Genomic DNA, 14,427 nt, shown 5'->3' with positions numbered 1-14,427 from the left:
ACTTGTCTGTTAGGGAAGAGTTTTCAGCAGGCTCATTATCATCAGAGGTAGGATTACAATAACAGGTAACTGCTAATAACACAGGATCCACCAATCACAATAGGTGATGTCACACCTGCCCTTTCTCCACCTCCCATCACAATGACCCTTTACACATTGTCATGAACAGCCGTAGGAGTCACTCAGAAATCCCGCAGCTGTTCGCTGATTTGTCAAACACGACTACTCTCTAGCGCCCCCTTGTCGGCAGGCCACTTTTGGTACTGCAGGACAATGCATAAGATGAGGCTGCTGAGCTAATAATGCCAAATATTGGAGGTCTTACAGCAAGGGTAAATGTATATATCACCGATTCCCGCTAATGGAATATATATATATATACCTTGGTGCCCTTAATGATAGCACTCCAATAATTCTATGCATTAATAATTATGCTGCCACCACCCAGATTTTCTACAGGTAGCTGGGGACCCGTTTCAGATAGCATAAGGCCCTTCGGGTTTTTGATTCGTATATAAAGCATGAGGAAAGAATATTAAATTTTATATATTTAATACGAAAATAGGCAGTGTTTAAAAAATATACAAGAATTTACAAAAGGGAACAATACAAATACAGTATAGACAGTTACATAAAAATAAAAGGTATAAACGTGAAACTTATTAAACTCGTGCCATAGATGTGATGTCTGAATTTAGGGAGGGAAGGTCTCCAAGAGAAGAAGATGGTAGAGAAACGGTCAGCATCACCACTTACTGATGCCCTTTAGTACTGACTGCCCCCATCCAGGAGCTAGTCGCTCTTATGCCTTCAGGTAACCCCCCTCTCTGTGACCTCATTTTACAGTCTCTTGTGGGCTGTGCCAAGATTGTCACAAAGTTCTTTAATTCTAGCTTTTCACATATCAATATCTTCTGCATTTAATACAGATATGGCTTTGCATTTAGAATGCTATTTTGTCATCTCAGAGTCTTTACAATTTATGTATCAGCATCTCTGTTAAATGTACAATTTGACATTTTATTGTATACTTCTGATATTTCAGAGTGTATAATCCTACCACTTTAATTTATTTAGTGCTGGTCTAGATGACTCTTTGTGTACATCAACATATGTGTAAACCCTTGGATCTATGATCCTTGTATTTGGGGTGCTTCTGTGCATTCATATATTATGACTCATTTTAGGACCCAGTTTTTCAGATTCCCCTTCTTTTGTACATTAATCTGAATTTGTACTTTACAAACTCCATTTCACATTGCCGGCTTGGAACTGCTGCCAATTTTAGCCATGCCAGGTGTTCTTTAATAAACTATGCATTTGCACTTTACTCTTTTGTCCTCCTGTTTTTGTAATGCCTTGAGTGTGCTATACAGGTGCCATTTTTGGTTTGCCTGTTTTTCTACTTTTTGGTTGATTTTTGTAGTATCATTATTATTACTCTCTTACATGTGTTATATGCAATATCTTGTTTACTATGCCTTTAAATTCAATAAAAATTATTCACTGGAAAAAAAAAAATTTAAGAGAGGCCTGAATGCCTTTCTTGGAAAATATAATATTACTGCTTATGTGCAGTGATTGAGCGTTGACCCAGTAAACTAGTCTGATTGCCGTATGTGAAGTTGGGAAGACATTTTCCCCTAATATGGAGCTTGCTGTCTGCCCACTGGGATTTTTCCCTTCCTCTGGATCAACATGTAAGCTATAGGTTGAACTCGATGCTTCCCTAGAACAAAGTTAATTTCAAATGTGATTTTAATCAATAGATTTTGGAATAATAATAATTTCCAGATTTAGATGTGTTAAAAAATCTCCCTGTGCTGAGATAATCTTATATATGTGTCTTTCCTATCTACTGTGTAATGGCCGTGTCTGACTGTACAGGGACATGGTCTGATCATACCACAGCTCCTGGGCTGAGGAGGAAGTAATAAAGTATACAGACAGTACAGCATGGGATTGCAAATTATTCTTTCTGTGAGGTAAAATATTAAAAAAAAAAAACAAAACAGGCAGGGAAATGTTTTACCTCCCAAAAAGAATCAGATACGATCCTCTGCTGTGCTATCTGTATACTCTCTTTTGTTTCCTCTCCAGCCCAGGAGATGTTGTATGATCAGACCATATCCCTGTACGGTCAGACACGGCCATTACACAGTACACAGTAGGGACACATAAGATTATCTCAGCACAGGAACATTTTTGATGAATACATCCAATGTATAAATTAATATTATTATAAGATCTATTGAATAAAATAAACTTTAAAATGAATGTTGTTCATGGGGAAAACCCCTTTAAGTCTACCTTGAACTTTAGAAACTATGAAGTTTTGCGATGGTAGTTTCCCTTTCATTTGTTGATTTGTAAGAAAAGATTCACCATAACTAATATTTCATTCTTTGAAATCCCTGCTCGTTCTGGGCTTAGGAGTCCAGTGGGCGGGGCTACTTAGTGATTGGCAGTTACCATTGTGTGCATAGCAGATTGCCAATCACTGATTATTTCTGCCCACTTGACTGCTGAGTTGGAAATACGTATAATGTAAGTTATACTGAATTTTTTCCTACATATTTTATAAAATTCTGTATTGGCTTCTGTAACTGTTGTACCTTGGCTTACTAATCGTATAGGGGGTTGTGGTGTGGACGAGAGCTGTAACTATATTTGCCTTTGTAGGTATTTGCTCCTCCTAGAGGGATGAGTGAGTGCAAATCTTATTGTACCCTTATTGTGACCAATGAACATGTTGTCTGTCTCACTGTTGTGTGACGTGGAGGCAATTGTTTTTCAATTTATTAATAATAATAATCATCTTTATTTCTATAGCGCCAACATATTCCGCAGCGCTTTACAATTCAGGAGGATCATATCATATTAACTAAAGCGGTTTTAAAGGGACGCCCTCATCCACCCCTTCCCAGCACTCACCTTGGTCTGCATTCTGTCCTTGCCGGTGATGAACTCAGATATCCCACTTCCGGCTCTGGCCATGCCCTTGATGAGGGACGTGGAGGCGCCCTCACCGATCCCAAATGTAAAGCATCTACATCGACATCAAGAATACGAAGGTCACAGTGTAATATATTATATAATAAAGTCATACAAACAGGTGCTTACCTGAGAGCTATAATAATAATAATAATAATAAATCTTTATTTCTATAGCGCCAACATATTCCGCAGCACTTTACAATTCAGGGGAGTCATATACAAACAAATAACAGTTATAGAAAATACAATAATTAGAGTAAAAAAAAGAGACAACCCTGCTCGTGAGAGCTTACAATCTACAACGCGATGGGTGGGACAAGGTACAAGTGCTTATTTACAATGGCAGTCCAGCCATCTCAAGGAAATGGGGGATAGATAATGGCTGCCTGAACCTTGACATGCATTTGGGTGCAATGGAGTTTGACGTGGGGTTATGTTCTGAGAAGGCGTGGAGGGACTATGTGAATTTAGTTTGGCTAGGGAGTGTGATAGGCCGCCCTAAAAAGATGCGTTTTTAGGGTGCGTCTGAAGCTGAGTAAGTTGTGATTTGTCCTCGCTTCTTGGTGTAGAGCATTCCAGAGGATTGGTGTAGCTCGGGGTAAGTCTTGGATCCTGGAGTGGGAGGTTCGAATTAGTGTGGATGTTAGTCGAAAGTCATTTGCAGAGCGTAGAGAATGGGTGGGATGATAGACAGAGAGGAGGGTGGAGATGTAGGGGGTGCCGCACTGTGGAGAGCTTTGTAGGTGAGAACAAGCAGTTTGATTTGGATCCTGTGATATATGGGCAGCCAGTGCAATGACTGGCACAGAGAGGAGGCATCCAAGTAGCGGTTAGCCAGGTAGGTGACCCTGGCTGCTGCATTAAGGATGGACTGTAGAGGAGAAAGTCTAGTTAGGGGGAGACCAACTAATAGAGAGTTACAGTAGTCAAGGCGAGAGTGGATCAGGGCCACGGTGAGGGGTTTTTGTCGTTTTCATTGTGAGAAAGGGGAGAATTCTAGATCCTAGATGTTCTTGAGGTGCAAGTGACAGGAGCGGGCAAGAGATTGTGACTCGCCCACCCCAGGGCTATGGGACACCCGGTGCCGGGCCGGACTAGTCCGGTGGTAGTCAGTGGTGGCTGGGCCCGGCTCCGTGGCCCTGGTGGGTGTCAGAAGATTATGTGGCTGATGACTTTAAGTTTGTGTTCGTGACGCCACCTGTGGTATGCAGCTATTAAGCTGCTGTGTAAGGCCTCCGGGGTGATGAAGTGGCAGCAATGGTGGTACTGCTCCCCACAGGTGGAGCGGTGCCCCGGGACACAGTTGGTGCTTGTGGAAGTCTATGGTGTTGTGTGACTAACACGGTGCAGGGCCGACAAGCAATGAATGAAACAGGCACAAACAGTAGTCTCTTTACCTTCTCCTCTTTTACTCGGCAGAAGTTTAGTCCAGGGAGACCGTCACAGATGGTACAGATGATCCGGCCGGCCTGGAAGTGCCTGGGGTGATCTTTGGCCAGTTGAGTATGAGGCCTACTCCCTAATCTTTCTTTGCTGTTTTAGGACACTGCACTTTGGGTTAGCAATTGCCCTCTTGCTGCTGGGACCGGTGGTTCGCCCCTTTTTCTGTGGGGTAGACTGCGCAGGCCCTCTCTGGTGCTTCTCTGCTGGAGTCCACACCGGGCCCTTGGATTGCAGCTGTTCCTTCAGGTTGCTTCTGGGCCAGGGGCTTGCAGCTCTCCTGCCCTCCGGATTCGGCTACCAGGGACGGATTTTATACCCTGGCAACCACAGACTCCGATGTCCGAGTCTCCTCTGTGCCTCTCTGCACTTCTTGCTTCACTGGGCCAAGCTCTTCCAGCTCTAGGCCCCAGTTCTACAAGGCAGCACTACTCTCCGTCCTGTCCTCCTTCACTCCTCACTCCAGACTAACCACTACTTCCTCCCTCCAGCAAGACTTAAGGAATCCTCCCTGCAATTCCAGGTTCAGAGCTCCCTCTGCTGGCCGGAGGGAGAACTGTGTTGGGTGTTAACTTACTGGCCAATAGATCTCCCAATTACTTCCAGGCTCAGCATTAACCCTTTGGGAGGGCAATGCTGTTGTGGCGACCAGGTCCTGGGGCGCCACACTCCCCCTTAGTTAAATTCAGTACTCCCGGACTGTAGAAACAAACATGACATGTTAGAACATTTCATCCCATTATGGGAGGCGCATTACTTGAACGTTACAAACTTAAGCATTACTATAAGAGTCCAGTGTGGCTCCCTGCCGGGTGTCCATTACACTGCTCCATGGGGGACCCGCCGCGATCAAACCCCCAACGTAGGCTCTGGGCATGCGTCAGAGCATTGATGACCCCACTCTATGCACGCCGGACGGGTTTTTCTTCAGGGGTGTTGAGCACACTGGTGCTAACTATGAACAATTTAGGTGTTGGCCACCCATAGTCCAGTGGCCCAATTGTCCATTTTCGCAATCAAAGAAAAAGAAAAACATTTTGTACACAACATTACAGACATTTCGCATAACTATTTACATTCTAATAAGTACTCCTTCTTTTTCCCTTATACAGTTGACTCTCTATACCTTGGAGGGGGTTGTCCCCGAGTGCTGCGTTGAGACCTGCGTAGCTCTGGTGTTTGCCCCTGACTACTTGGTGTGTCTTCTACCTCAGCACTACAGGTAGGCCTAACCCCGATAGGTAAGCGTGATGATTGCCTATGTGGTCTAAGAGTCGCCAAGGGTATGACAGGTTCACCACTGACAGGGGGTTGATCCTCCTGTTCCACTGCCGGCGTGTCATCTCGTGTTGGAGCGGACGGTTCTTTAGGTGGATCCGGAACCTCTTCTGTTTCTGGCTCGACCAACTGCGGAAACGTCAAAACTGGTACCACTATGGCATTGTTTATTCGGGTCCAAGTTTTGGGGAATTTTCCAAGGATTGTTTGGATCATCTCCCCCTCTTTCTCTTGACTTTGGGGACTTCCTTGTACTTCTTCCATTTCTCTTTGGATTCTGCACCGTTCAGGGCACGCTTTCAGGCGGTCTCGAGAGACTGCTTGATAGGTCTTGCCTTCATCCTTGCTTATGAGGCATACCTTACTGTTGTCAAAGTTGGAGGGGATAATGGTGTAGGGCTCGTTTTCCCACTGATCATCCAATTTATGCATCCTCCGCTTCTTCTTGAGGACTTGTTCTCCAGGTGCTAAGGGAGTTGCTGGGGCTGTTTGATTGTAATGCTGCTCTTGTCTCGTTCTTGCTTGAGACAGGGCCCTCTCTACGCATTCCTGGACCTTACGGTACCGCTGCTGCCGCTCTGTATCCCAATCTTCCATTTCCTGAACCGCCTCAGGTGACACAGTCCCCATCTCAAAGTCTACAGGTAACTTGCCAGGTCTGGCTCGCATCAGGTAAGCAGGGCTGCAGTTGGTCGAATTTACCGGGATATGGTTGTACAAGTCTACCAGATCTGGTAACTTTTCTGGCCATTGGTTTCTTTCTTCCAAAGGTAGAGTCTTGAGCATGTCAATAACCACATGGTTCATCTTCTCGCACAATCCATTGGTTTGGGGGTGGTACGGTGTGGTTCTGATTTTCTTACAACCGTACAGGTTACAGAACTCTTGGAACACTTCTGCCTCGAATGCAGGACCCTGATCAGTCAGTACCCTTTCAGGGTAACCGTGAGGTCGACAAAAGTAGGCCTGAAATGCTCTCGCTGCTGTTCTGGCTGTCTGGTCCTTCACGGGCACTACTACCAGGAAACGGGAGTAATGGTCCACAATGGTGAGGGCGTACACATAGCCTGACCGGCTTGGTGTTAACTTCACGTGGTCCAGGGCCACCAACTCCAGGGGCTGCTTCGTGACAATTGGCTGTAGGGGAGACCTTTGGCTGGCATCATCTTTCCGCCTCAGGTTACATGGACCACAGTCTCGGCACCACTTCTCGATCATCTTCCTCATGTGTACCCAGTAGAACCGTTCGCGGAGTAGGGTCTCCAACTTCTTCCACCCGAAGTGTCCTGCGTTATCATGATAAGCTGCTAGGACCATTGGAGCATCCCTCTGTGGGACCACTATCTGCCAGACGAGTTCATTCGTTCGCCAGTTGACATATCTCTTGCAGAGCTTGCCTTGGTATGTGAACAGTCGTCCCCTCTCCTTCCACAGCTGCTGGGCTTCTTCTGGAGCATCTGGGCCAAGATGGGTCTCAGCTTGTGCTAGCTTCTCTTTGACCAATCACCGGGTCACCGTTCTGTGTCTCTTCCCAATTATGGTGGAGTAATGGGTTGACCGAGACCTCGTGCTGGCTCGAGCGCTTCACTCCTACAGCATGCTCACACTGGGAAACACCTTGGTGATGGAAAGCCGGTAACTCTATCTCTTCGAGTTCATCCAGGTCTTCTCCAGACTCGGGTAAGTGAGGCATTCTGGACAGCGCATCAGCATTGTTATTCTTCTTGCCAGCCCGATACTTGATGGTAAAGTCAAAGTTAGACAGCCGGGCCATCCATCGCTGTTCAAACGCACCTAACTTGGCTGTTGCCAGGTGTGTCAACGGATTGTTGTCCGTGAAGATGGTGAACTTGGCCGATGCCAGATAGTGCTTGAAGCGTTCAGTCACTGCCCAAACAATAGCGAGGAACTCCAGCTTGAAGGAACTGTAGTTTTCTGGATTCCTTTCTGTGGGCCGAAGCTTCCTACTGGCGTACGCTATCACCCTCTCTCTGCCTCCCTGTACCTGGGACAAAACTGCTCCCAGTCCCACGTTGCTGGCGTCTGTATACAGTACAAACGGTTGGCTGTAGTCAGGGTAGGCCAGAATTTCTTCTCCCGTGAGAGCCCCTTTCAGCCGGACAAAGGATGTTTCTAGTTGGCTGCTCCATTCAAATGGAGGGCTCTGCTTCTTAGCCTGCTTTGGCTGGCCCACCAGGAGATCTTGAAGGGGCGCTGCTATCTTGGTGAAACCATCAATGAACCTTCGGTAGTAGCCCACCAGTCCAAGGAACTGCCGCACCTCCTTCACTGTGGTGGGTCTTGGCCAGTCCTTGATTACAGTGACTTTCTCCGGATCAGGTGCCACACCTTCTGCGCTGACCACATGACCCAGGTACTGTACCTTTGGCTTCAAGAGGTGACATTTGGACGGCTTTATCTTCAGGCCATATTTCGACAAGGACTCAAACACTTCTGCTAAGTGCCTCAGGTGGTCTTCATAAGTCTTGGAGTAGACTATGACGTCATCCAGGTACAACAGCACGGTTTCAAAGTTGTGGTGGCCCAAGCAGCACTCCATCAACCTTTGGAATGTCCCTGGGGCGTTGCAGAGCCCGAATGGCATACAATTGAACTCACAGTGGCCCATTGGTGTCGTGAATGCAGTCTTCTCCTTGTCCGCCTCTGCCACGGGAACCTGCCAATACCCACTGGTGAGATCCAAGGTGGAGAAATAGTTAGCTGACTTTAAGGCTGTTAGTGACTCCTCTATTCTGGGCAGTGGATAAGCATCTTTTATGTGTAATGCGGTTAATTTGCCTGTAATCTACACACATTCTCATTGTACCATCTTTTTTCTTTACGAGCACTAGTGGAGCTGCCCAGGGGCTACAACTATCTCTGATAACCCCAGCCTCCTTCATTTCCCGTAACATTTCCTTGGCACGCTGATACTGTGCGGGGGGTACAGGGCGGTATCTCTCTTTAATGGGATGATGATCACCCGTGGGGATTTGATGTTTAACCCCTTTCACCTGCCCAAAATCTAGGGGGTGTTTGCTGAAGACCCGCTCGTACTCCTGTACCACCCGGTAGACCCCATGCTTTTGGTGCGAGGGGGTGGAGTCGGTGCCTACATGTAATTTTTGGCACCAGTCTTCCAGCTGCCCCTTGGAGCCATTGTCTTCCGCCTGGTCGGACGGGATCAAGGGTTCCACTGCTTTAATGGTATTGTTGCTGACAGTGTACAGTTTTGCTACAGTGGCGTACCGGAGCAATTTGGCCTCCTCCTCCCCACAATTCAAGACACGGACGGGCACTCTCCCCTTGCGGACGTCTGCTACCCCTCTGGCTACCAGGACTCCAGGCCTACTGTCTGAATACACCGGTTCTACCAAGGCATGGTAATCCTGACCCTTGAGGCCTATTGCTGCCCGACACCATATCAACATTTCACTTCTTGGGGGTATTGCAATGGGGAGGGGGTCACTTACCCTCACACTGCCAATTTCTCCTCCGGCCAGCTCTACCTGCTGCCTCCTCATCAGGGCTCTGATCTCCCTCTGTAGGGCACGCTGCTGCCCGGAGCTGGCAGTTTCAGACGCCTGTTGCAACAAAATTATCACTTCGGCAATACAATTTTCTATCACATTTGTACCAATGGTTAGCAGTGGGTCAGATTCTTTGCGATCAATATCTACAATTATCATCCCCTGACATGGCAATTCCACCCGCCCCACTTTAATGGTTACTTCTTTGTACCCAATTTGAGGTAAGGGCTGACCATTACTGGCCACAATTGTTAAATCATCATCTGGGCCATGGTCAATGTCTGAATCAGCCCAATATCTTTTGTACAGTTTATAGGGGATGGTCGTTACCTGGGACCCCGTATCCAGGAGGGCATTCAAAGGGATCCCATCCAGCACAATAGGAAGGACCGGGCGTCCTCCCACATATTTGCTGCGGCTGGGGGTTGAGCCGGGCTTCCTTACACCTGGGGGTTGGCTCCTGGCCCGAGGCTCGGCCCATTTAAAGGACAGTGTCGTGCAATGTGGCCCGCCTGGCTGCAGCGGCGGCAGATCGGTTGTCCTGTTGAATCATACCGGTCTGTGTCTCTGCCTCGGGTCGGCGGAATCCTCCTCTGTCGCATCCATGGGACGTCATCTGGGCTGGAGGCCAACTCGATTCTTGCAGGCGATGGGGTCACTTGTAGAGACTGCACGGTCTTGGCAAGGGCAGCCACTGTCTTGGTCAGCTCCCGGAACTGCTGTCTGAGCTCTGCAGTGGGATCCTTTTCCAGGGACTGCGCCTCGGCCCCTGCAGCAGCTGGTGTTGCAGGCACCACCCCGGGGTACGTGATAGCAAGAGGCCGGAGAGGTACTGGGTCATTCGGTGTAGCTTCTCTCAGTACCCGGATGGCCTGGTCCTTAAACTTTGCAAAGTCCAGAGCAGGGTTCTGCAGGACCATGATACGCAGCTGGGTCCTGTGGGCGTCTGACAGGAGCCCCTCTATGAACTGCTCAGTTAGGAGTTTGTCTTCTTCACGTACACTCTCTGGGTCCACCTGTTTAACTGCTTTCAGGGCTTCCTGCAAGTTTAAGGCATAGTCCCTTATGCTGTCTGTGGCCCGCTGCTTGCACCCAAAGAATCTCATCTTTATCTCTGCTGCGGTGCGGGTGTCAAAAGTACTCTTTAGCTTGGCCAATATCTGGGTTACTGTCCCTTTATCTGTATCAGGCCAGGACTTCGCTTCACGCTGGGCTGCGCCGGCTAGCTGTCCCATTAATATGCCCACCTTCTGGCTCTCAGTCAGCGGATACACCCGGAATAAGCTGTGCAGGCTTTCTCTGAAGTCGCTCAAGGTATGGGACTCCCCGGAGTACTGCGGCAGCCATTCTGCTCCCGGGATGTACGGCATGGTGATCGGCATTACCGGCGCTACAGTGGGGGCTGGGGCGACGGCGACTGGGATTGCTTCGGCCGGTGCTGCGGCGCCTTGGGCGATGGCAGCCACCTGCTCTCCCTCTGAGTCGGACATCTTCCTCCCCCTTAGTGAACCTTACCAGGCTCCGTTCACTTTTCAAATTTCCTTCTGGGTCGCGTGGGGTTAACAGCGCTCTGCTCTGATGGCGCGCTCCCTTCGCGCTCTTTGTCAGGCACGCCCCCCTTCTTCCTGCGCTCGGCGAGGCTAATGGCGGCGGCAGTTTACAACCAGTACACAGTCTTTTAAGCACAATTCCTGCAGGCGCACAGTACCCGGTGGGACCGGGCACGAAATCCTGTTCGTGACGCCAAAGTTGACTCGCCCACCCCAGGGCTATGGGACACCCGGTGCCGGGCCGGACTAGTCCGGTGGTAGTCAGTGGTGGCTGGGCCCGGCTCCGTGGCCCTGGTGGGTGTCAGAAGATTATGTGGCTGATGACTTTAAGTTTGTGTTCGTGACGCCACCTGTGGTATGCGGCTATTAAGCCGCCGCTGCTGTGTAAGGCCTCCGGGGTGATGAAGTGGCAGCAATGGTGGTACTGCTCCCCACAGGTGGAGCGGTGCCCCGGGACACAGTTGGTGCTTGTGGAAGTCTATGGTGTTGTGTGACTAACACGGTGCAGGGCCGACAAGCAATGAATGAAACAGGCACAAACAGTAGTCTCTTTACCTTCTCCTCTTTTACTCGGCAGAAGTTTAGTCCAGGGAGACCGTCACAGATGGTACAGATGATCCGGCCGGCCTGGAAGTGCCTGGGGTGATCTTTGGCCAGTTGAGTATGAGGCCTACTCCCTAATCTTTCTTTGCTGTTTTAGGACACTGCACTTTGGGTTAGCAATTGCCCTCTTGCTGCTGGGACCGGTGGTTCGCCCCTTTTTCTGTGGGGTAGACTGCGCAGGCCCTCTCTGGTGCTTCTCTGCTGGAGTCCACACCGGGCCCTTGGATTGCAGCTGTTCCTTCAGGTTGCTTCTGGGCCAGGGGCTTGCAGCTCTCCTGCCCTCCGGATTCGGCTACCAGGGACGGATTTTATACCCTGGCAACCACAGACTCCGATGTCCGAGTCTCCTCTGTGCCTCTCTGCACTTCTTGCTTCACTGGGCCAAGCTCTTCCAGCTCTAGGCCCCAGTTCTACAAGGCAGCACTACTCTCCGTCTGTCCTCCTTCACTCCTCACTCCAGACTAACCACTACTTCCTCCCTCCAGCCAGACTTAAGGAATCCTCCCTGCAATTCCAGGTTCAGAGCTCCCTCTGCTGGCCGGAGGGAGAACTGTGTTGGGTGTTAACTTACTGGCCAATAGATCTCCCAATTACTTCCAGGCTCAGCATTAACCCTTTGGGAGGGCAATGCTGTTGTGGCGACCAGGTCCTGGGGTGCCACAATTGTATATGGGAGGTGAAGGACAGATCGGTGTCATGTATAACACCCAGACAGCGGGCTTGCTGCCTAGGAGTTATCATGGTGCCACACACAGAGAGGGAGATGTTGGATTTAGGGAGGTTGAAAGATGGATGCAATAGAAGTAGTTCCGTCTTGGAGAGGTTAAGTTTCAGATAGAGAGCAGACATGATGTTGGAAACTACAGACAGACAGTCACTGGTGTTCTGTAGTACAGCGGGGGTGAGCTCAGGGGATGAGGTGTATAGCTGTGTGTCATCAGCATAAAGATGGTACTGGAAGCCAAATCTACTGATGGTCTGTCCAAATGGGGCGGTGTAGAGGGAGAAAAGAAGAGGGCCGAGGACTGAACCTTGAGGGACCCCAACAGTGAGAGGAAGAGGAGAAGATGTGGAGCCAGCAAATGATACGCTGAATGAGCGGCCAGAAAGATAGGAAGAGAACCAGGAGAGCGCGGTGTCCTTTAGGCCCATTGAATGGAGCATAGAGAGAAGGAGATGGTGGTCAGCAGTGTCGAAGGTGGCAGAAAGGTCAAGAAAAATAAGCAGAGAGTGGTCACCACTATGTTTTGCTGTCAATAGGTCATTGGTCACTTTGAGGAGGGCAGTTTCTGTTGAGTGTAGGGGGAGCAAGCCAGACTGTAAAGGATCTAGAAGAGAGTGAGTGGAAAGGTAGCGGGTGAGGCGAGAATAGACCAGGCGGTCCAAGAGTTTGGAAATGAAGGGGAGATTGGAGACTGGTCTGTAGTTGTTTGCGCAGGATAGGTCAAGAGAAGGGGTTTTTTTAATAATGGAGTAATGATAGAGTGTTTAAGGGAGGAGGGGAAGATACCAGAAGAGAGAGATTGAAGATTTTAGTTAGGTGAGTAGTGATGACCGGAGAGAGAGACTGGAGTAGGTGTGAGGGAAAGGGATCAGTAGGGCAAGTGTTAGGACGAGAAGAGGAGAGGAGCCTGGAGACTTCTTCCTGTGTAACTGTAGCTTTCTGTATGTTATTGGAAATGGAATGCAAAGTATATCCCAATGATGATGATTGTCGACGCATGAATTCATTAATCACCAGTTAAATGTTTTAGTGTATGTGCTCAATTCTGACCTCAAATCATCACCAGCCAAGTGGAATGGTATCTGATCAGCCTATATTTAGCCCCATTACATAGGGTTGTACATGGGAGGTAATTGGCCAGGCCAATAAAAGTTGTTTCCTTATGAATACAAAAGGACCAAAATAGTATTATAATAGTGGTCCGCCAAAGCTTAAGTTTTGGTCTATTGTATTACATTAACCGCTGACTCGTCATCTATTACGCCATGTGCATCCATTATTGCTATGTATCTCCAGAATCACCTACTACCGGGTAATGAGAAATAGTAAATAAGGTAAACTGTTGTGGACCTGGTCATGATTTGGTGGAATAAGCAGCCACAAGAACCTATTTAGGTTTTAAGATTTCCGTCTACTGAAAGATACGGTGTGAGAACATATTGAATATCTGGCCAATAATTTTGGAATACTTCGCTCTTTACCTCTCTAGGCTTCTTTGATTTGGGCATAAGACAAAAGTTTTAATGAGTAAATAAGAGAGGACTGTAGTAGTGTAAATCACAATATTCTGGACAGAAAGGTTGAAAAAGTGTCACAATAAGATGTTTGATTTTTACCGGTGATTATTAGAATTTTTCTGGACTTCATCAATCACTTCTTTTGTGTTTCCTACTTCTCCATCCGTGAAGAGAAAAAGCTAAAGAGACCATAGACATAAATTGTTAGCATTTATCACAAAATGCTTCTTGTTCTAAGCTTCAAAACATTCTGTAAATCAAACGGGTTATGCAGGATCAATCATATATATCAGATCGGTGGAGGTCCAACACCCGTCATCCCACCACTCAGCTGATACCTGATGCCGTAGTAGCTAGTAGGTCACAGTAGCTTGCACAACTGGCATGCTTGCTCTTATGTTGAAGGCCTCTATGATGGATGATGCTGATTTACAGTGTAAAATAGAGGTTCAAGCGCACTTGTGAATCATTAAAATCCAATGTAGGGTCACAGATTCTGTGTGTGACATACTGTACCTGTCTTGGATGGTCTGGTCTTCCAGATGTATCATATATTTTCTTCAAGGGTCTCAGTATTTCTGTTCCTCCAAAGTTGGCTTCCATTTCATTGACCATCTTGACAGCTTCTTCCATGGATTGTTGCGTATACTCCTTACTCTCCCTGAAAAATACAAACAAACAAGGCAATGACCTACTGAATAAGAATATGAAATAACCGGTGCCATATTGCTTCCTGGTGACACATGAATATATGAATGGGGAAGGATTGGAGAAACATGGCTGATGATT

The 14,427-nt window shown here is 48.0% G+C and overlaps 1 protein-coding gene across 13 annotated transcripts in view; it reads right to left on the bottom strand.

The window, feature by feature from the left end:
- Window positions 1-14,427, bottom strand: part of LOC142255321 (von Willebrand factor A domain-containing protein 5A-like) — a 415,890-nt gene that overhangs the window by 286,379 nt on the left and 115,084 nt on the right. For 12 of the 13 annotated variants that reach the window (XM_075326971.1, XM_075326869.1, XM_075326920.1 and 9 more), the window contains 3 exons: window positions 14,155-14,299; window positions 13,738-13,817; window positions 2,935-3,049 (listed from right to left, as the gene is read on the bottom strand). The exons of the other annotated variant lie outside the window; for it this stretch is intronic. In XM_075326971.1, the coding sequence (XP_075183086.1) occupies window positions 2,935-3,049; window positions 13,738-13,817; window positions 14,155-14,299 (340 nt within the window). The remainder of the gene's footprint in view (window positions 1-2,934; window positions 3,050-13,737; window positions 13,818-14,154; window positions 14,300-14,427) is intronic. 13 annotated transcript variants of the gene reach the window in all.

The sequence above is a fragment of the Anomaloglossus baeobatrachus genome, chromosome 1 (assembly GCF_048569485.1).
Source record: "Anomaloglossus baeobatrachus isolate aAnoBae1 chromosome 1, aAnoBae1.hap1, whole genome shotgun sequence".
Lineage (NCBI taxonomy): Eukaryota > Metazoa > Chordata > Amphibia > Anura > Aromobatidae > Anomaloglossus > Anomaloglossus baeobatrachus.
The sequence above is the reverse complement of the archived record's forward strand: the minus strand, read 5'-3'. Positions and strand labels throughout refer to the sequence as shown.